Source organism: Nesoenas mayeri (genome assembly GCF_963082525.1).
Source record: "Nesoenas mayeri genome assembly, chromosome: 26".
Lineage (NCBI taxonomy): Eukaryota > Metazoa > Chordata > Aves > Columbiformes > Columbidae > Nesoenas > Nesoenas mayeri.
The window spans coordinates 3,908,724-3,930,483 of record NC_137552.1 but is presented as its reverse complement, the minus strand read 5'-3'; the positions used below and the strand labels follow the sequence as shown (position 1 = coordinate 3,930,483).

Below are 21,760 nucleotides of genomic sequence, written 5' to 3'. Positions count from 1 at the left end.
GCCGGGCGATGCGGGAGGAGGAGTGCGGAAGGACAAACGGACAGGAAATGCCAGGACAGGGGGACAGAAGTGACGGGGACTGGCACGGGCAGACGCGGGAGACGGAAACACCCGGGTTGGGGCTGACGGAGGGACAAAGGCTGAGACAGACCCACAGGGAAAGGAAACAGCGAAGACAGGAAACAGCAGGACAGACGGACGGAGCCTGATCTGGCGGACACAGGGACAGGGACAGCTGGACAGGGCCCGGCTCAGGCCGTGTGGCCCACAGAAGATCAGCCTGAAGCCGTTATTAAGCAACCGCTGCTTAAATTAACTCCCACACCTGAGTCTTGGGGTGCAAAAGGCACCTTGAAGGCGCTTCGGTGACAGCAGGTGGTTGTGACACCACGGCACGAGCCCCGAGTCACCACGGCACAGCCAGGACCCGGTGCCAGCCCTGGGGTGGTGGAGACAACGCCGGAGGGGAAACAGAGCCGCATGTGACGGGAAAGTGAGAAGAGGCACAGGAAACCCAGGAGGAATGACGGCCACAGCCCGCGGGGACGCGCGGACACAGGGTGGGGAGGACAGACAGACACGGCGAGGCTGGAGCCGGGGTTTGGCACAGGGCTGAGCACAGCGGGGGGTCAGGGGACAGAGGGACGGTCTCCCCGTCTCCCGCCACTGCACCCCGAGGTGGCTCCTGTGCTGCTGGTGGGTGTCACTGTCCCCACCCCGGTCCCCAGCGGGGATGCAGCTCCGTGCGTGGGGTGATGGGGCGAGCGGTGGGACGATGCTGGGGATGCACAACAACCTCCTGCTTGACACCCAGCACAGCTTGGGCTCATGCCAAAGGCTCCGGTACATCCACGCGATGCCCCTGCACCCCGGATCAACCCCCATTCCCCCTCCCCAAGCAGTCGTTTCCCCGCTGGCACCCCCCGGTTTTGCCGGCGCTGCCCCAGGGGTGCCAGCCCACGCCACGCAGCCCCGGCTGTCGAGCACAAGTTTTCCTTGACACAATTAAGAAAGTCTGTGTCAACAACGACTTCCTCCAGGCGCCCGGAGAAAACTCAGCACCACCAGAAAGAAAATAAATGACCCGGCCATCAGCCGCCAAAGCGCCGGGAACTTGGGGCTGGAGAGGGGCCATAGGGCCCATCCTGCTCGTGGGCACGTCCCAGCCGGCTGGTGGCACCCGCGGTGTCACCCACCCTCTGCACGCTTCACATACAGCCAGACACACGGACACAGGCGGCTGTCCCAGGATGCTGAAACAGCCGCCCTGGGGTGTGCGATGGGGGGATGTCGCGCTCTGGAAAGACGCAGGCGCCAGCACCCGCGGAGCGCTGCCACCACCGCTGTCCCCTGCGCTGGGAACCGTCCCAGCAGCTGGAGGGAACAAACAGTCGGATGTGAGTGACGGGACGTTTCCTCCCCGCGAGGGCGCAGCCGGACGCCCGCACCCCGTCTCCGTCCACCCACGCTCAGCACCCTGCGGCGGGTCCCCTTGTCCCCAACCCCACTCCTCAGTGTCTCCAAGGACTGTGGTGCCACCCTGCACCCAGCGAGCCGACGCTCCCCCTCTCCTCCCAGCCTCTTTGTCTCCCCCAGCCCCACCCCAGCACCGAGACCCCCAGGACACCCAGCTCCTCATCCCCATGCCAAGGAGGGGACGGCACACACCACCCCGCAGGGTGTCCCCGAGCCCAGAGCTGCTGTCACTGCTCGCCCCACACCTCATTCCATAACCAGCCACCCGAAAATCACCTGCTGCCAATGCAGCCGCCTCCCTCCTGCCTGGCCGAGCACAGCGGGCCCATCGTGCCTCGATTCCCCCCCTGCCCAAACCCCGGCAGCTCAAGACGTGGAGCTGGGGGAGCACAAGCCCCCCCGAGCTGCCGCTCCCTGCGGAGCCGCTTCCACGGCGCAGACAAAGGGAGCGAGAGGGGAATCCTGCCCAGGTGAAAGGTTTTAACCTAATCCTGCGGGTTAAAATTAAGAAAAGCCAAGGCAGGGTGGAGGAGCAGGGCTGGCGTGGCCGGAGGGCAGCGGTGTTGGGGCAGGACACGGTGGCACTACCGCTCGGCCACAGAGGGGCTGGGGACAGGGACAGCCGGCGTTGGGCGTCCCCATCAGGGCGGGGGTCTTGCGCAGACCCTGCTCACCATGGCATGGGCAGAGAAATGGGTGCACACTCCGGTGCTCAGCACCTTCCTGGTGCTCAGCACCCTCCTGGCCGAGAGCTCCACTCCCGTCTCGGCAGCCACGGCGGCACGAAGCCATTTTGAGCCGGCGAGACAAGAGGGTGACGGCCCCCACCCCTCCTTCCCCTGCCCGCCGTGGGTCCGCCGGGGATAAACAAGAGCAAGGCCACGGGCATCTGCGATGGGATCGGCGAGGAAACGCGGCGGTGAGGCAGAGCAAAGCAGGGCAGCACGGCGGGGGGGCGCAGGGGGGCCGGCGCAGACTTACATGCTCATCCCCCATCAGGGAGCGGCTGAAATCCTGCTGGGAATTGGGGCGCCCTGGGGACCCCTCGCTGCCGCGGCCCATTGCGGTGGGAGGGCAGCCCCGCCGCCCGCTCCTGCCTGTGCTGCCCGTCCTGCCCGGTGCCGGCAGGGACGCGCCAACCTGCTGCCGCTCACGGCCTCCAGATCATCGCGGCTCCTCCAGCGGCATCGCTGCCAATCAGGGCGGCGGGGAAGGCGTGCGGGCTGCTCGGAGCTCCTCTGCATTGCAGCTGGATGTGTGCGAGGGGAGAGGGGGTTTTTCCAGCTCTAAGCCACGACACGCAGCGATGGGGATGTTGGCACAGCACATGCACCCCCGCGGTGGCTTCCGCCGCTCTGGTGGATGCTGGTGAGGTCCCGGGGGTTCGGCGAAGGCACCGGCGCATTCTCACCCACGCTGCCCACCCGCTTGTGCGCTTCTCCCCACCACAGCCCTTCCCCGGGTTGGGTCGGGGGGGGTTCGCAAGCACGCGGCCCCCAACGTGCCACAAAAGCTCGCTGCGTGCTGGGGACGTGTTGTGCCCAAAGCGGTGGCTCTGCACTGGTTCCCAGCGCAGCCCCAGATCTGCCCCCAGGTGGGGGGCACACACAAGGCATTAAGTCCTGCATTTGGATCTGGGCTGAGCCAGAAGGATGGAGCTGGGGGGGAAACATGAGGCAGAACCCAAGGGGCACCGAGGCTGCGGGAAAGGAGCTGGACCCTTGGAGCACAGTGGCCTGGGGGTGAGATGCTCAGCCTGGGGTTGAGATAACCCCCCAGCCCAGGGAGCCTGGCTGGGGGAGCCCTGTCCATGTGGAGCCACAACATGTGGGAGACCGAGAACACCCATGGCCCCGGGTGGGCACATCATGACATAGGAGCCAGGACGGCTTCTAGGGGTGCTGGCTGAGGGATAACAGGACCAGAAAATAAAAGACTGATGGACACAGCCTCATCCAAGCCCCCCCCGAGCTTCTTCCACACCCCACGGCAGCTCCAGCATCTCTGCCCAGCAGAAACCCCTTCCCCAAATCCTGCTGCTTGCAGCGGGTGGGGCAAGACACCTCGGTCTGCGATGGAAACCTGTGGCAGAGCAGGGACTGTCCCCTCCCGGCCACCTGTCCCCTCCACGTTGCATGAGGGGACAGAAACTGTCCCTGTGGCAGGGTGAGCACCCACAGGTGCCCATGCACACACCACAGCCTGTGGGAGCACTGGGGTCGGTGGGGCTGGGATAGGACACAGGGGACCAGGGTGGGCTCAGCCCCAGGGGTGCACGTCCCAGCAGCAGGCAAGTGTCGCTGGGGTCCTGGGTGAAGCCAATGGGTGCTGCTGGGGGTCCCAGTTTGGTGATCTGGTGGCAGCTGGGAGACGATGCTGGGGTGGGGAAGCAGGTGGGTGGCAGGAGGGGGACAGCAGGGCAGCAGATGGGGAGTGCAGGGATGGCAGGTGGGGTCCCCCAGCAGCAGGTGGGGGGGATAACCGGGGGGTCCCGGTACGAGGCGCTCCCCGCCCTCAGACCCCAGCCTGGCGCCGAACCCTGTGGCTGCTGGACCCGATCCGTCCCCGCTGTGGTGGCCCCGGTCCCCGGTCCCGGCCGCTCCTACCTGCTCCATGGGGCCGCTCAGGGCGCCGGCGCGGCGGACGGGCCGCGGGCCATGGGCCGGTCCCGGTGCCGGTGGCAGAGCCGGCGCGCCCCGGTGCGGCCTCGCTGCTGCTGCCGCCGCCTCTCGCCGCCGCCGCCCACGCCCGGCGCCGCCCGGCGCATCCCGGGAGCGGCGTCATGTGAGCGGCGGCGGCGGGAGGGGGCAACGCCCAGCCCCACCCGGGGCTCCGTCACCGCCCGCCCCCCGCCCGGTCCCCCCGCGGCCCCGCCAGCCCGACCCCCCTGCCTGCGTCCCTCCATCCCTCCCTGCATCCCCCCTCCATCCCTCCCTCCTCCATCCCTCCATGGCAGCCCTGCATCCTGCTTCCCACCTTCCCTCGCACTCCTTTACACTCCTCATCCTCCTTCTTTCCCTCCATCCAGCCTTCCTTTCACTCCTCCCCACCCTTCATCCATCCATCCATCCATCCCTCCATTCACCCTTCTTTCCATCCACCAATCCATCCACCCACCCACCCACCCATCCATCCATCCATCCATCCATCCATCCATCCATCTATCCATCCATCCCTCCATCCCTCCATCCATCCATCCTTCCTCCATCTTCACAACCATTCCCACTGACCCTTTCTTTCTCCTCTCCACCCACCCACCCTCCATCCATCCAGCTCCCTATCCATCCATCGCGTCCCCCCCAACCTTTACCCATCCACCTGTCTGTCCATCCACGCGCTTTTCCCTTCATCTCCTCCTCATCCCCCATTCTCCTTCCACCCATCCACTTGTGCCATTCCCATCTCCCGGGGGTCCCCGGGGGCTGCCGATGTGCCAGGGTTGCGGTGACACCATCTGAGTGGCACTGGCTGCCCGCAAGTGGAGGGTTCATGGCCCCTGGCCCCGCCGGTGGCATTTCCCAGCGCGGCGGCCAAGCCCTCCAGCCTGGGTAAATATTAGCTCGGAGGCAGCGCTGGTGCCAGGCCTGGGGACCCGCTGGGGACACTGCCAGCACCCTGCGGGACTCAGCCAGCAGCACCCGGCCCCACGCTGGGCCTTGGCTCCCTCGGTGCCCCCTGCACGGCCTCATACCGTGCCTCAGTTTCCCTTGCATGGCCCCACACCCTGCCTCAGTTTCCCTTGAGTGCTCCCACACCTGCCCCAACACATCGGGGTGAGTGAGGATGAGGAGGGGCAGAGCACCCACCCCATCCTCGCGACACGACCAAGCCGGTGCCACACTAGGGGGGACGGGGTGACCTGTCCCACACCTCCGGGTCAGTCCGGCCTCACGGTTCGGGCAGGGCTGGCACAGGAGGGGTCATGGTGCAGGAGCAGCGACACCCCAACACGCTTTTGTCAGGTTCAGACCTTGCGCAGCGTGGGCAGGGGACCCCCAGACCCCCCCACCTTGCCCTGGGCACCCATGGGGGCTGGGGGGGGGTCCCCAAAGGGGTCCCCGCGCTGCAGCAGCGCCCCAGGGGCTGGCGGGGGGAGCTGAGCAGGGAGCGGGTGGGAAGAAAGCGGCTTTTGTCTGGGGGCTCCGAACCTCGCCGGGGGGGGGCGGGGGAAATTCGCTGCTTTCTGATGCTAATGAGCAGTTAAAAATAAAGCGCCGCGCAGCGCAGCCATGTTGGGGCTTTTCCAGGGCGGTTCGGAGGCGGCGGACAAAGGGGCTTTATGGGGCTGGGGGGGGGGGGGGGCAGGGGGGGGTTTATCCCGGCCCTGCAGGTCCCCATGGCCCTGGGGCACCCCCCGTGCAGGGCGAGTCCCGGGGTGCAGCGGTTCCCAACGGGGCGAAGCCCAAATTCTGCCCGCGGGGCCGGTGATGCGGGGGGGCGGGCGGTGGCATTTTGGCTCCAGCCCCCGGGGATCGGAGCAGCCAAGAAACAAAATTCCCCAGGAGCGCCCCCCCCCCCCCGCGATGTCGGATCCCCCGTCTGGTCCCGTCAAAGGGCCCTTTGTCCCCACGCAGAGCCCTGGCCGGGGGACTGTCCCCATGGCTGCGACACTGCGGCATAGAGGGGGGCAAAGGGGAGGGGGGAAGGCAAAGTGGGGGGGACAAAGGCCGTGGGGGGGGAAAGAGCGTGGGGGGGAGAAAAGGGATCCCCAGCCCCCCACACCCCCTTGCTGCCCCACACCCAATGATGGAGGAGGATGAGGAGTGCGGGATGAAGCCCCCCCATTCACATGGAGCAGCCAGGGGATTGGGGGGGGGGGGGGGGGGGCTGCACACCCCCCATCTCAGCCCCATTCTGTCGCTTCGCAGCCTTTGATTTGCCAAACTCAGGGGCGTTCAAAGCATTTTGATACAGGGGGGACGCAGGGATGTGGGTCCTGTCCCCCCGAGAGGGTGACAAGGGGGAGTTGGGGGGCAGGAGCTGGACCAGCCCATCTTCACACACCCCCCTATGTGGATGCTGCAATGAGGACCCCACCGGGGGAATAAATCAGTGCCCCAGGACTCCAAATGAGACACAGCACAGAGAACAATCTCCAACGATTTTATTATTTCAAACCCTGGCTCTCTTCCCTTCCCACCCCCTCAGCCAAAAATAAAATCAACCAAAACGACGCTAGAAATGAGTTACAAACACAGGAGTCACTTAAAAAAAACCCCAAACCAAACCAAAATACCCCAAAGAAACCCCAAAAGGTGGGAACTTCACACCAGCTTCCCCCACGGGACCTGCAGCAGGTACGAACGGCTCACACGAGAGGCCAAACATGCCTATTAATACAATATATACAGACAAACCCACAGGTACAGCCAGGCCCTCCCCAGCCCCCAAAATAACCAAACACACCCAAAAGTGCATTTGTTGTGTTTATATCAAAAAAACATCTTTTTTTTCTTCTTCTGAAAGATTGGCCTGCAAGTCTGCTTTGTTTTTCTTTTTTTTTACCATTTAGTAACTTTTTAATATAGTTTATGAAAATAAATTATACAGCGACTATTTTAATAAATTAAGCACACACCAAAAAAAAAAAAAATTAAGAAAAAAGAAGATAAAATTAAGCAAAAGCTGCGTTTTTACCAAAGGGTGGTTGGAGAGTCCTGGCGCTCATCAGTTGCCCAAATCTGCTCCTTTTCAGCCGTTTCCTCCCCAAAACGCTCCCCAATGAGGGTTCAGCCCCAAGCGTCACCTGCAGCCCCCACCTGGCTCCGCACAATGACACAAATCCCTGTGAAAAACCTTATTATTGGGTTTAAAAAGGGGCCAGATAGGTAACCAGCACTTCCCACCCAAACCAAGGGTGAGAAGCCACAGGGTGTTGCCAACCAGGTCCGACCCATCCAGCTGAAAAAGGCGCTTTTTTCCACGCTTTGGTAGTTTTCATGGCCCGTTTCATCGCTCACCCGCCTCCAGTCCCTGGTGGATGGAGGGGGACAGTGACAACCTCTGCAGAATTCAAGGTTGGACAAAGGACGCTGTGAATCAGCAGGATGAGAGCACCCTCCAAAACCAAGCTCCGAACCCACACGCGGCAGCAATCCCACCCAACCAGGGATGGGGGTTCATGGGCAGGAATGGACCAAGCTGTCTGAACCCACAAAAACCATCATCCCCCCGGCAGAGGCCCCTCTGCTCACACCTGAACCCCAAAACGAGCTCTGGACCTTTTCCACACCCAAAGAGCAGCTCAGACCCCTCAGCTGAGCATCCGCCATGGGGACACACACCAGGGTGACACACCGGTGTCCCACCAGCCCAACACACCAGAACACGCTTATCCTCCATCATTCCAGCTATTGTAGATGGATCCAATTTTAGGGGGGCTGTCCCCACCATGCACAGGGTTCAGATTAACAGAAATCCTACATTCTCCCAAAAATCAGCCCGCTGGAGATGTGGAATTCAAGTATCACCCCTAAAGTCCGGCTGCTGTTTCAACGGGTCTGAACGCGGTAGAGCTGCCCTGTGCACCATCACGGGGAGCGTGGGGACACAGGGAGCCATTGGGGACACAGGGAGCTCCCCAGGGGCCACAGGGAGCTGTTGGGGACACAGGGAGCTCCCCAGGGGACACAGGGAGGGGACACGGGGACAGAGCGGTGCAGGACAGCAGCATGGCTCAGGGTTGTGCGTTTCAAGCCCCACATGGGCAGGACGGACCCAGTGAGCACCAGTTTCCCCAGTTCAGCTGCTCTCCCTTCCCAAACCAGCCAGCGCCGTCTCCATCCCAGGGAAGGGGGACACAGGGACAGGACCGGCTTCTCCGCAGCTTTAAGAGCCTGGCAGCTCATCACCCATCACACCATCACATTCTTGCCTCCGGGGTCTCTTTTTGGAGGAGAAGCCTTGCAGGACACACATAAACACCATTTATCACGGGCACGGAGCTGGACACTTCAGGTATCAGCCCAGGATCGGCGCTCAGGAAGGTTTTTGCCTTTCCAGCACAAGGATAAGTTGGAAGGTTCAAATCTCCAGCACGGGGAGGGGCAGCAGGGCCGTGTGTGCAGGTGTTCGCGCTTCACCTGCACAAGCACAGATGCTTTTCCCCTCCCCTGACATTCGCTGTGCGTTTCAATCAAAGCAGTTGCGTTAATTGGCGGGCTCTGCCGATAACTCGGGGTGAGCTGCAGGTTTACAGCAGGGGGACAAACGCTGGTCCCCAAACAGAGGGGACACGGAGGCTGGAGACCACATCAGCCCCAGTTCCCCCAGGGTCAGGATATGCTGGTTTTGGGGCAGCATCGCCCCGACAACGCAACGCAAAGTCAGTAGGGAGTTGTGTCCCATGAGGTATTTCTACAGGTTTTGAAGCTTAGTTATTAGTTTCATCTGGAAGTCAAATCCTTTATAAAAAAGAACGTACTTTTTTGTCCAAGACCAAAACAGAGGCCAGAGGTGACGGTGAAGAAAGGGGGGTGGGATTCTTAGCACCCCTCGCAGCGACGCTTGGTGGGGACGGACAATTGGAATGTTTCCGGGCTGCTCTAAAACCCACATGACTGTGTCAAATTCAAGGACATTAAATCATCATTCTGCAGTGCAAGACCCAAGTCCCAGCAGCTCCTGAGGGTGTGGATCTGGGATCCGGAGACATGGCACCATGTTTTCGGACGGAGCGTTTCCCGTGCTGAGAGCACAGGGACACCCGCTCGTTCAAACCCAGGAGGAAAAGGTGCTTTTCCAGACTCCTCAGCATCACTTCAGGCCAACTTTAAATCCGCGTGGCGGATGGAACAGCAGCCCGGGATTTCAAGGTGCGGCAGGGTCTTGCAGCAAGTGCTAAGCCCAGAAACACAGCAAGAGCCACCGACCTCTCTTGGTTTCGCTGTTTCTGAGCTGCTGTGGTTATGTGGAGAGGGGAAGCAGCAAGCAAGCTCAGGGGGATCAGCTGCCGCTCCAGAAGGACCCTAAGTCGTCTGCTTCTTGCTCCAAGACACCCAGAGATGACTCGACGCCCCAGTGGCTCCTGCTCAGCATCCTCCAGCGCTCAACAGAAGCCACTCGATTCACCCACAGCTTCGGGAGGCAGCCAGAGAAAGGCTGAGAGTGCAAACCCCACGGCTCTGAGAGACGGAGATCGCTGCAGCAAGTACCTTCGGCCCACGGGTGCAACAGCAGCTTCAGGATCCCCTTCCACTTATCAGTGGGTTCCACGGAATCTTCTAGTGTTTGCAGAGGCAGCAGCACCAACCGTTCCCTTTGGCAGAAGGCTCCAAATGGCTCACATGCTCTTCCTTTCTTAGGCTCAGCTTAAAAGCACATAGGAGCATTCCGCATAGCTCAGCTGCACAAAAGCAGGTCTGGTTCTCTCCTCCCAAATCCTAGAAAGCCGGGGAGCTGTGCAGCTGTTCGGAGCTGCGTGATCCCCAGGGGTTAATTCCAGGGAGCTGCAGGTGATTCTGGCTCAGTCGGTCCCCGAGCAGCTCTCCAGCTCCATCCCAGCTCTCCAGCTCCATCCCAGCTCAGCGAGGGCCAAAGAACAGTCTTGCCATCCCTCCTGGAGCAGACGATCTTCCCCGAGAGTCCCCTGCTCTATCTCTCCCCACCTTGAAATTTCCAAGGGAGGATAAAAAACATAAAATTCAGCCGATCATAAGACAGTTAATTCTCATGCTGAAAACAAAACAAAAAGACATCAAAAATAATAATAATTTAAAAAAAAAAAGCTTTCAAAAAATCGTAAATAGTGCCATGACATTCTTTGTTGCGCGGGAGCCCGCGAGCGGGGCGCAGTGTCGCCGAGACTCCGCTCGCCGCCGGAGCCGCGGCTCTTGCTCCCGCTCTTCTCGGGAGCCCAGAGCCCCCTTCTCTGTACAACGGAGCTCAGGAGCGGCACCGCAGGAACAGCTTCGCCGTGGCGCGTCTCCTCCCAGCACAGCGGGCACGGGATGGCGACAAAGCAGCTCCTGCTGGGAGGAGAGAGGGATCAGCCTGCTGCTGAGGCTGCGGCTGGTTGGGCACGAGAGCGAGCACGGGCTGGCGTGGGCACCAATATGCAAGAGAAAACAGCGGAACTATAGAATCACTTTGGGTGGAAAAGCCCCTCAAGATCAAGTTCAACCATAACCCACCCCTGGCACTGCCCCATGTCCTGAGAACCTCATGTCTGTCTGTCCAACCTCTCCAGGGATGGTGACTCCAGCACTGCCCTGGGCAGCCTGTTCCAATGCCCCACAGCCCTTTGGGGAAGAAATTGTTCCCCAGATCCAACCTCAACCTCCCCTGGCGCAACTTGAGGCCGTTTCCTGAAAGCTTCGGTCCCCTCCCCAAGGCCGGGCAATGGCAAAACGCCACAGAGCGACTCTCCCAGGCTGCTTTGGGCGGGTTCTGTGTTTTCTTTGCAATCAGAGCAATTCACATTTGACGGGATGGGACAGACTGGGGACACGCACACGTACCATCAGGGACAGCCACAAGACGGGCGAGTTGGACTCGCTACGTGGAGGCTTCGGTGTCCTGCTTCTGTCTGGAGATGAGCTGAGCTTCCTTCAGCGACAGGTACACCTCCTCCTGCGGGTCGTAGTAGTAGAACTTGCGGATGTAGGAGATCAGGGGCCTGGGGAAGGGATGAGAAGCTTTAAGCCCAAGCCGCAACCACCCCAACCTCAAAGGACAACCCGAACCCCCAGCGCTGTCACCTCCAAAACAGGAGCTGTACCCCAAGGCAGTAGCGCAAGGAGGTGACACCTCATTGCTGAGCTGGTCACCGCCCCCACATGAATCCCTACACACCCCAGGACATTTATCTTGCTGTTCCAAGGCTGAAAAAGCCACCTTGGCCCTCCCAGAGCCCTCGCTGCAGATTCAGCCACTTCTCAGGGTAGAAACCAGAGGGACGCGTCCCCTGTCCCCAGGACTCACTTGGGCAGCGGCAGCTCGGGGATGTGATCGATCCGGACCAGCTGCCGGATCCGAAAGCGGCAAAGGTGCTGAAGGGATTTGACGTTGCTGAACCTGGAGACGGGATACAGGAGCTGGACAGGCGTTGGAGGGAGACCTTGGCGAAACAACAACAACAAAATGCAATATTGGAGATAAGTGTTGTATTAGAAACCGATTCGGAAAGGAAAAGGCGGCTCTGGGGAAGCAGAGCTCCTGGTGAGGCTGAGAACAACAGATCCCCCAGGAGCTCAGTGCTTTGGGTGGCTTGGGACTGGGGAGCCAAACTTTCCAGGGGTGACACTCCTCTGGCTGCAAAATATCCCCAACAACAGCTCTGATGTGAGGGGGCAGCTGTGGAACAGCAGAGCCCGGGACACCGCGAGCTCCTTCGTATCTCTTTATATTGATAAGTACCAGGGTTTCACAAGGATGCAGAAGAACAGCCGAAGCAGCAGGCGGGCAGCACAACCGGCACATCGGCTTCGCTGTGCACAACCCTTTGGGCAGCTCTAGCCAGGCGCCCAAAACCTGGGGGATTGGGTCAGCTCGAGCTGCGCCAAAATCGCTCATTCTTGGGTCATGAGGTTGGGCACAAAGGTGGAGGCGGTGGTGGCTTCGCTCCAACCAGCTCCCCAAGCAGCAAACAACCTCGCCGGGCTGGGAACGAGTGGCATCCATCCATCCATCCATCCATTCATCCATCCATCCATCCATCCATCTCCCCAAACCTCCTCCTTCCCCAAAGCACCCATCGAGCCCACAGAACCGAGCGGTCAACGGAAGCCCCAGGAAGGATCTCCAGGAGCCGGGATCATGCACAGCACAAGGTTTTCTCTGTCTTTGCAGGATTCAAAGCTCGTTACACTCTCACCCCCTCCTGCTGGCTCATCCAAGGGCAACAGAGTGCAAGGAGAAAAGGGAGAGCTCTTCACACTGAGATGGGCTCAAACTGCTCCAGGCAGCTCGGGAAGCTGCAAGGCGGCTTTTGAGAGAGCAAAGAACAGCCATCAATTGAAGGCTGGATTCTTCCCCCGCTTCTCATTCTCCTCCCAAAAAGGAATGAGGCTCCGGTAGCTGGAAACAGCTCCCTCCTCCAAGCAGCCGTTCGCAGTTTGGCCGGAGAAGGGCACTAACGGGCACACCGGGGAGATGCAGATCCCAAAGATTCTCTCAGTAGAGATTAGACTTTGTTTCCCATGGATCGCAGCCCTAAGAAGTGCCCGAGGCTGCGCCCGGATGGAGATGCAGGAGCTGGAGCCAGCAGCACGGGAGGACCAGGCAGCGAGGGACCCTCAGCGGGGGCACAGCACTGATTGGGGGCGATACTTCATTTTTGGATTATATTCTTCTAGAGCAAGTCATTTCCACGGTATTAGGTTAGTGTTAAGTATCAGTGTTTGCTTCACGCTTGAGCTCAATGATCTTAAAGGTCTTTTCCAACCCAAATGATTCTGATTTGCCTGGATTTCTAAGCCTTATTCTTAAGGGGAAGAGATCTCAGGACCAGGGAGGTAAAGTACCTTTAAGTCAAAAGGATTTTTGGAAGGTACCTGGCAAAACCCGCCTTCCATCCCTCTCCTCCCCAAAGCACAGGCACATCACGAGTGAGTGCTGCAGCTATTGGCGCTGTCTGCAGCAGAGGGCAACACTGAGAAGCCAGCGGGCAGGGATGCAGCCCGAAGCCACGTGAACTGGCTCTGTAGGACAGACTGACGGACAGACCGACGGCTGATCACACAGCAAAACACCCCCAGACTCACCCGGAACCCTGGAACGCAGGAAGTAAAGAAACTTCCCGTTCTTGGAGTGCATGATGGCCCTCTTGATGAACTCCACCACCGACTGGCACCGGTCCTCAAACTTGGGGTGACACCACAGGCTGAAGGTCCCTTCCGAGAGAACAGAAACCGTTTCGTGTTACGGTGGCAAAAGGAGCCGTTTAGAGCCCTCTTCTGCCAGCCCTGCTTATCTCAGCACATGTTCTCACCAGCAGTTTCAAACACCTTAATTCAAATTACTGTCAACTTAGAACCAGGGTCAGGACACCCCGACACAGCCCCCCCACACTGCCACCCGACACCACGGCTGCTCTGAGCTCCAGTGCCAAACAATGAAACCGGAGCTGGGCAACCTGGGGAAAACAGCCCTCAAACCCATTTACTGATCTCAAACTGGGTTAAGTTTAAGCCTCAAGTCAGCCCAGCCTCACTGTCTCTTTGTGCTGCGACCAGATGCTCCCTCCCTGCACCAAAACGTAGTTGTTTGTCCCCTGAATTGTGTGCGACACCCCTGATCTGCTCCAGCACCACCATCCTCCCCACAGCTTGGCTTTACTGGGAAACAATGGCCCTTATCTCTGCCACAGGTCAGTTTGGGAGCGACGAGCTGGGTTTGCACCTGCTAGACATCAGCGAGCACAAAACTCATTAATTATTGGGAATCTCGGATCCAAACGAGCCCTTAGAAGGGGCCAGTAGGTGCAAAGGACAAACCACAAGCACCAGCCTCCCCGAAAACACAAAGATGTTCTGGTTTCTTCCTCCCATCCACCTGGAAGCTGCAGGTCAAGCGTTGCTCTCACCATTCCCAGCCTCCCCATTTGTCACCTCTGCAGGTTTATCAAAGTGCTGGGCTCTGCAGTTTTCGGCGGTGCCGCAGCGCACTCGGCACAGAGCTGCTGACACACATTACGGCTCCGCACCCCGAAAAACTGAGCCCCGATGTGGTGGCAGCACCACCATCCATGGAGACAGAAAACTTGGGGACACCTGGCTCAGGAGGCTCCCAGAACAAACCCCAGCCCCAAAAACCAAGAAACTATCAGCAAAAGAAGTTTGTTCCAAAGCTCAATGATGAAAAAGCATCCCCCGTATAAGTGACCTCCTCCAGCTGCAAGAGCTCCTTGGAATTTCCATAAGGATGGGGTGATGAAAATCCCTCCTGATTACACAACAGGCAGGGAGGGGGAACTGGCTCTAGATGGGCTGTAATTAACACTGGGGCATCTTCTCATCAGAGGGCTCAGGAGCAGACGTGCTGCGACGTTTTGCTGCCAGAATTGGGAGAAAACACCAGCAGCACCCCTGGGGCAAGGGCAAGAAGGTGGAAAGGCAGAACTTTGCTCCAAAGGGCTGCAAACCTCATGTTTCCTCAAGTTGGCCAAGAAGCTTCTGAAGCATCATTTGCAGGCATGTTTAATTACAAGGCTCTACGGGCAGCTGGTATTAAAGCTCGCCCGCTGGTTCCAAGGCAGCTTTTCCCCCCGTGCATTGAGCCTCTGGGGTGTTTTACCCGGCTCAGAGCAGAAACCACACGTGAAGAAGCAGAAGCAGCGCGTGGGCGAGGTGAGAAGCAGGAGGAAGAAAAGGCACAAACGGGGCGTCAAGAGTTCTCAGAATTAAACCTCAGCCTGGGACCAAGTGTGGCCGGTAGCACTGCTGAGCATCCCTGGGGCCGGGGGGAGCAAATTGAGTTGGGGAACCATGACAGCAAGAGATCATTTCTCATTTTACAGTGAAAAAAGCTTCATTTTGGGAAGCACCAATGGCTACGGATGACGGCTCTTGCTTGTACATCACACCTCAGAATCCCAAAAACCATCATCAGTTTCAAGTCAGACCTTTCCACCAGAGCGGAGTCTTTGATGCCCCAAAGCAAAGTGCGAGGAAAGGCACAGGGAACTCCTCTATTCTCCAATATTTCAGAGTGTCCGGTGCACCGGTTTGAGCCGTGGAGCTCAGACCGGTGCCCAGGGAACGCGGCTCTCACCTCTGTAGTGCTCCATGCGGGTGTGGTGGGTGATGCCCTGCGACCGAAAGCTCAGGCTCAGGATGTACCGCGGGTCCGAACTGTCTCGCACCAGGAAGGACCCATCCGGCTTCCCCTTCAGCTTCATCTCGGCGTCCTCCCAGTTCATGGGTCCCCAGTACCACCCGCACTGGGAACACACACGGGCGGAACGTCAGCGAGAAGGGTTTTTAATCAGCAACCAAACGCAGCTTTCTCGTGCTGTTAATCCCCTTTAAATAACAAAATGGGAGCGTCTGGTTGTATCCGCCCAGGAGGGTGGATGGTTGGGGCTTGTCGCTCCTGGATGAGAGCGCAGCACATTCCTCACCACCCAGAAGTGGCAAAGGAACAGAGGTGACTACGACACCCCTTTCAAAATGCTTCTCCAGACTCAAAGACCTCCCTGGGAGAAAGGCAGGAGAATTTTTTCCAGTCCTGTCCTAACCTGATGATCATAAATCTGTGGAAGGGCTGATAAGCCCCCAAAATCAGAGCCTAGACCTGCGGTTTGGCCTTTCTGGCTGCTGCCACCACCCCACGTCCCCGTTACCTTCTCCAGCTCTCGCAAACTGGCTGCGAAGCTGCTGGAGTCCGGGCGGTAGAGCGGGCACTGCAGGTGCGGGACGGGCTGGCCAGGGGGCCCCTCTGTCCCCCGCAGAGGGACAATCCGCGGGAAGGCGTCTGCAGGGGAGACACAGCCCTGGTCACCATCACTGGGGGGATGAGGAGGAGGAAGGGGGTGACGAGGAGGAAGAGGAGGAGGAAGGGGAAGGTGCAACCTGGTGCAACGAGGAGCTTCAGCGAAACTCCTGTAGGCAACAAGAGTCGCATCAGCAGCACCGCTGCTGTTAGAGCAGCCTTAAAGCTTATTAAAATAAAAACCCCAAAGTCCAGAAGGCCAAAGAGGAGAGGCAGAGCCTTGCTGCTGCGGGGGCTGACCTGGGGCGTGCGGCGGGGGCGGCGGCGGCAGAGGGAAGGACTGCAGGGACGAGCCCATGGGAGCCACCAGCACCGGCAGCGTCCCGCTGATGTCGTCTACGAGAGAGCAGAGGCGAGAGACGGTCAGAAAAATGGGAATGCGAGCGAGTTCTGCAACACCCAGCGCCTTAAACACCCCGAGCAAAGCGGCGCTGCCTGGAGCAGTGAGGATGGAGACCCCCAGTCCAACTAGTTTGGGTTGGAGGGACCTTCAAACTGCCCCAGTGCCCCCCCTGCCATGAGCAGGGACATCTTCACCAGCTCAGGTTGCTCAGAGCCCCATCCAGTCTGGCCTGGGGTGTCTCCAGGGATGGTTCATCCACCACCTCTCTGGGAACCTGGGCCAGGCTCTCACCACCCTCAAGGCCAACAATTCCTCCCTCATGTCCAGCCTGACCCGCCCCTCTTATTTTCCCAGCAGAGGGGCAGTTCCTGCGCTCCCGGGGGGATTCGGGGTGGGGATGCCCTGCGGGACGGTACCCAAGAGGCTGAGGCTCCTCCGTGGCGGCGGTGGCGGCGTCGGGGGGTGGGGGAAGCTCAGTCCGCGCTGCGAGATGTCCACGTCCACCAGCGACACCGTTTCACCTGCGGGGCCATGGGACAAACCATGAGCTTCCCCGGGGACAGGGGGACAAGCTCTTGAGCTGTTTATAAATCAGTCTGATGCTCTGTAAGGTTTGGGAAACGGTTTCACGGGTCTGCACGGCACCCGCTGGCACCGCACCCTGGTAACACCCCTGTTAACGCCAGCCTGAGTTTACCAACAAATGCTGTCGCTGATCAAACAGAAATATCTTTTAACCTGAAGACCACGAGGGTACCAGCTCCTAAAATCAATAAGAGGGAGCTGGACAGGCTTTTACTTTAAATAACTGGCATCCAGCGGAGCTGAAAGGCTTTGGGTGCAGGATGCTGCTTGGGAAAATAATGACACAAACTAAGATGCCTAACTTAAAACCAGAGAAGCTGAAAATTAGCCTAAGAGCACAGGAAGACAAATGAAGCCACCAAATCGAGGGAGCCCCAAGCTCTGCACCATCAACAGCATCAAGAGGCTTCCAGCTTGTCGCATCAGCTTTTCCAACACACCCATCGCCACAAAAATCACATTTTGCCTCCTTTGCCCTGCAAAAAGACCCTCGATATGAAGTTATTTTGAATGTGAGCCTCATAACAAGGCACGTAAAGCCCCACGCAGCTGATCAGGACTCGCTTGTGACCTGAAATTCCTCCTCACGCAATTCTTGAGCTGGGATTCTCCCAAGAAAACCCCAAGGGCTGCTACAAACCCCCCAACTTCACCCCCCAAAAAGGGGAAGGTCCAAAACCAACGGGACGCAGGGAAACGGTGGTTTTCCCCAAAGAAGGTTTCAGTTCCCATCACTGTCACACAGCGGAGCCGCTGGTGTGAGGTCAAGGAGGGACATGGGGTCTGAGCCCCCCAAATCCTGGGAGGGCAGCACCGAACCACATTTGCTATTAACACTATACAATATCAATACAATATAGTACATACTAATCTATATGTTATTGCCACGCGCTGCTCTTTTCGCAGCAAAACACCCCGTAAACCTTTCCAAGCCTCACCTGTGAAGAGGGGGCTGAAGACAACCGGGGAAAAGGCACTTTGAGTTCTTGTCAGTCTGTGTTTCCTACAGGGAATAAGAAAAACGTCTTTAGTAGAGATAGGGAGAAAAACACCCCTTGATCTTCCCAAACTGGGAGAACCTTCACCATCCTTCACAAAGCCTGAGCTGGCTTAGTTCTGCGTTTATTCCCCTCCTAGAGTAGCGCTTGGGCTTAAGTAGGGCAGTCAAGCTGTAAAGCTGGGTCTCCGTCCTGCTACTAAGCAAATCTCTAACTAGGTAATTAATAAAGCCTTTGGAAAGAAAAATTCCGAGCCGGGATGGCAACCGGAGCCCAGGAGCTGTTTCACAATGGATGTCACGAGATTCCTGGGGACCAGGCATTGCCAAATACCCCAGCAAACAGGTCGCGTCCCCGCGCTGCACCGTGTCCCACAGGGACCCAAAACGCAGGGGAAGGGCAGGAGAGCCGAACCTGGAGCCGTCGAGATGGGTTTTATACAGATCCATCCACAAAACGCTGGTAAACTGAGGCACAGAGCCCCCAGGACTCGGGTCCATGGTCAAGGTGAGACAAGAAATACATCCCTGGTGCCAGAAACTCATCCTGACGTACAAAACCTCATTAAAACGTTGGGAAGTGTTTTCATTTCAAGCCTCTTGCACCTCTCGAAGTTTGGATTGTTTTCCCCCAAAGGAGAACAATTCACCACACACGAACACACCAAAAAAATTACACTTTGGACTAATATCAACTAATCTTATAGTAACAGCTCTGTTCCACCCACTAGGCCAGACGGGAAGAAGCGTCGCTGGCATTTTGCAGTTACCAAAACAGCTACGTTTTATGCCAGCGCTTTACAGCCATGGATTTCTGAGATTTCTCAGAATTTCTCACATGAGCAGTAGGGCGAGAGCAAGAAACGATCCACACGGACCGAATCCTCCGCTTCCCAGCTTGCTCGCCACCAAAACCACGTTTCCAATATTCCCCCTCCTGCCCTCCGGTTCTGCAGCCGCCTCCAAACGATGCCGAAACCCCACGGAGAAGTAATTAGGTGTGAGGAGTAATTAGGTGTGAGGAGTACCCGAACGCTACTGTATCAGAAAAGAAAAGCAGCGTCTTCTGAGGCCAAACATTCACTTCTCAGCAAGCCCAGCTTAGCTAAGCCGGGTCTAAGGTGCTCATGAGAGCATGGGCATCACACCAACCCCAACCACTTGTCTTCAGTGATGAGAGCGGGGACAGCAAAGACCATCCGTCCTGTCACTGTCTGTCCCATCACTACGTACCCACCTTGCACCCCTTATCCTAAAAAAGCATAAAGCCCTGTTCAGCTAATCCAGCCCGTGCCAGCGAGGGGAGATTCCTGGAACTGGAAGCAGCAAAGTCATCGATCTGCTGCATCTCAGAAACCATCCCCTGCTTCAAAGAAGGGGGAATTTTGGCCTTGGTTGCCTTTTGGGCCACAAGCCAACGCTGTGGGTCACACCTGACCCAAGGTCAGCATCTTCATAGCCAAGCTGGAGGAACATTCCTGCTCAACCATCAACAGGTCTGCGGCCGCAGCGAGGAGGCAACGTGTCCTAAAAGCCTGACGTGAGGTTAATTAGCCCCGTGGGGAGAGTGTTGTAACGCTCAGAGTCCGTGCAATTATTTAAAGGTGCTCCCGGGGTGGCTGCGCAGAGCCCGGGCAGGCTCTCCCTGCCTCCTCCACCAGCAATCTCGGTTCTGCTGCTGGAAACGCCATAGAAAGAGGGTTCTGGGGCACAGGAGGCCCATCCGAACCGACGCCTGGGGTACTGAGCAGCCCTTCAACCTTCCTGGCTGGTGTCAACAGCTCGTGGCTTGTGCTGAAGCACAGGGCTGGAGCTGACACAGCGGGGCTGAGGAAAGGGGTGTGTGGGGTCCCACACCAAGATGTCCCAGGATTTGTCCCTCTGGTCACATCCAGACGGGGAGCACCTGAGGGCAGAGCACCCGCAGCAGCACCCGCCGAGGCGGGAGCCCAAATGTCACACTCGTGACCCACAGGAAATGGTTCTGCAAGACGGCAAGAGGAAACACCAGTCCCTCGGGTCCCACCGCGGTGTCACCGGCTGCCGGGACACGTCGCTTCCTTGCTCAGCCAGTGCGTTTGGCATCCTGGGGCTCCAGCAGCTTCTGTTCACGGACACTTTCCTGCCACCTCCTTTGGGGACACAAGGTCAGAGCAGCGTGTTCCTCCTCCACCTGCCTTGGCAGCTGCTCAGAAGAGGCCGGAGCCCATTTGGGAGCCGATGGGCAGCCGCAGTGCCTGTCTATGGGATGGCACCTGTACCACCGGCCAGGTGTCGCGGTACTGGTGGCTCTTCTTCCCCCGCAGCGCGGGTCGCACCGTTACACCGGCCCCAACGCCAACCCCAAGGTCCCCCGGCTGCTCCCCACAGCCCAAAACCACCCCCAAAGCACGGAACAGCCCCCGCGGCCGGTCCCCCCGTACCTGCCCGGCTCCTGCTCCCGGCCGCGGGCCCCGCACACGTCGGTCAGGCTCCCGGCCGAGGCGGGCAGGTCCCCGCCGCGCCGGCCCTCGCCGCCGCCGTCCCCGGTGGCCGAGCCGCCGCTGCAGCTCTTGGTGCGGAACAGGCGGCTGAGGCGGATCTTCAAGGAGCCCTTCCTGCCGCCGGGACCGGCTCCCCCGGGGGCGGCGGGGGGCGGCGCGGCGGGGCCGGCGGCTCCTCTCCCGGCGGCGCGGGCGGCTCCGCGCCCGGGGGATCCCGGTTCCTCCTCGGAGCAGCTCCCGGCCTCGTCGGGTTCCAGCGCCTCCAGCACCAGCAGCGCGTCGCTGGTCTCCTCGGCGGCGGGCCCGGCGGGGGGCGGCGGGCCCAGGCACGGGCAGGAGGGCCCCGCCGGTGCCTTCGCTCCCAGCCCGGGCGGCCGCAGCCCCAGCGCCGCCAGCTGCAGCTCCAGCCCGCCCGGCGGGGCCGTCCCCCAGCGCGCCGCGGCTTTGGGCTCCAGGGCGCAGCGGTGCCGCGGGCACAGCAGCTCCGCGCCGCCGCCGCCGCCGCCGCCCGCCGGGCCCGGGCCCCCGCCTCCCACCGCCGGGCCGCCCTCCTCGCCGGGCCGGCCCTCCGCCGCGTTGCGGAACACCATCAGCTGCGGCGGAGGCCGCGGGGAGCGCAGCGCCCCGCCGCCCGGTAGCGCCGGCAGCCGCCCGGGGCCCAGCGGCCCCGCCGCGCCGGTAACGGCGCCGCCCGCCGCGCCCGCCTCCGGCCCGGCCCCATAGCCCAGCAGGCGGCTGAGCACCCGGTAGGAGGCGGCGGCGGCCGCGGCCGCCTCCCCGTCGCGCAGCTCGGCGCGCTGCATGGCTACGGCCGCCGCATGGCTCCCGGCACCGGGCCGGGCCGCCGCCGCCACCGCTCCCTCCTCCTGCGCGGCGACGGCGGCGCCGCCACGCCCCCGCACTTCCGCCGCAGGCCACGCCCCTCGCCCATAGCCACGCCTCCCATGCCGCTGTGGCCACGCCCAGGGCTGAGGCCACGCCTCCTCGGGCCCCCCTCCACGTGGAGCGCGGCCGCGGGACACCGGGGACACCGGCACCCACCGGGACACCGGCACCCACCGGGACACCGGCACCCACCGGGACACCGGCGGCGGGAACGGGGGGGACACGGCTGGGTGGGCGGCTGGGGCAGCGAGGGCGCCCAGGGCGCCTGGTGACGCAGCCCTGGCGGCGACCCACGGGACTCTCCTCGCCTCGGGGGACAGTGGGGAGTGGCGGGCACGGGTGTCCGGCACCTGCGTGTCGCCAACCCGGCACAGCTCTTGCATGGGTCTTGCACAGCTCTTGCACCGTTCTTGCACAACTCTTGCACTGTTCTTGCACAGTTTTTGCATGGTCCTTGCACAGCTCTTGCACGGTCCTTGCACAGCTCTTGCACAGCTCTGCACAGCCCTTGCACGGTTCTTGCACGGCTCTTGCACAACTCTTGCACGGTTCTTGCACGGT

General features: G+C 60.1%; 1 protein-coding gene across 3 annotated transcripts; it reads right to left on the bottom strand.

Annotated features, from left to right (window-relative positions):
• Positions 1-6,549: 6,549 nt before the first annotated feature.
• SOCS7 (suppressor of cytokine signaling 7) lies at positions 6,550-21,117 on the bottom strand (the record flags this gene model as incomplete). 3 transcript variants are annotated; one of them, XM_080360058.1, is made up of 10 exons in its annotated part: positions 6,550-7,272; positions 10,935-11,092; positions 11,398-11,533; positions 13,179-13,307; positions 15,187-15,355; positions 15,758-15,888; positions 16,147-16,242; positions 16,666-16,770; positions 17,773-17,837; positions 20,255-21,117. In XM_080360058.1, 9 exons carry the CDS (start codon positions 21,115-21,117, stop codon positions 10,972-10,974), a joined length of 1,815 nt encoding a protein of 604 aa, XP_080216184.1. In that variant the 3' UTR covers positions 6,550-7,272; positions 10,935-10,971. The 3 variants fall into 3 exon arrangements, with proteins under 3 accessions (XP_080216184.1, XP_080216182.1, XP_080216183.1); XM_080360056.1 differs by lacking the exon at positions 6,550-7,272 and adding an exon at positions 10,172-10,445; XM_080360057.1 differs by lacking the exon at positions 6,550-7,272 and adding an exon at positions 10,172-10,442.
• Positions 21,118-21,760: the final 643 nt, after the last annotated feature.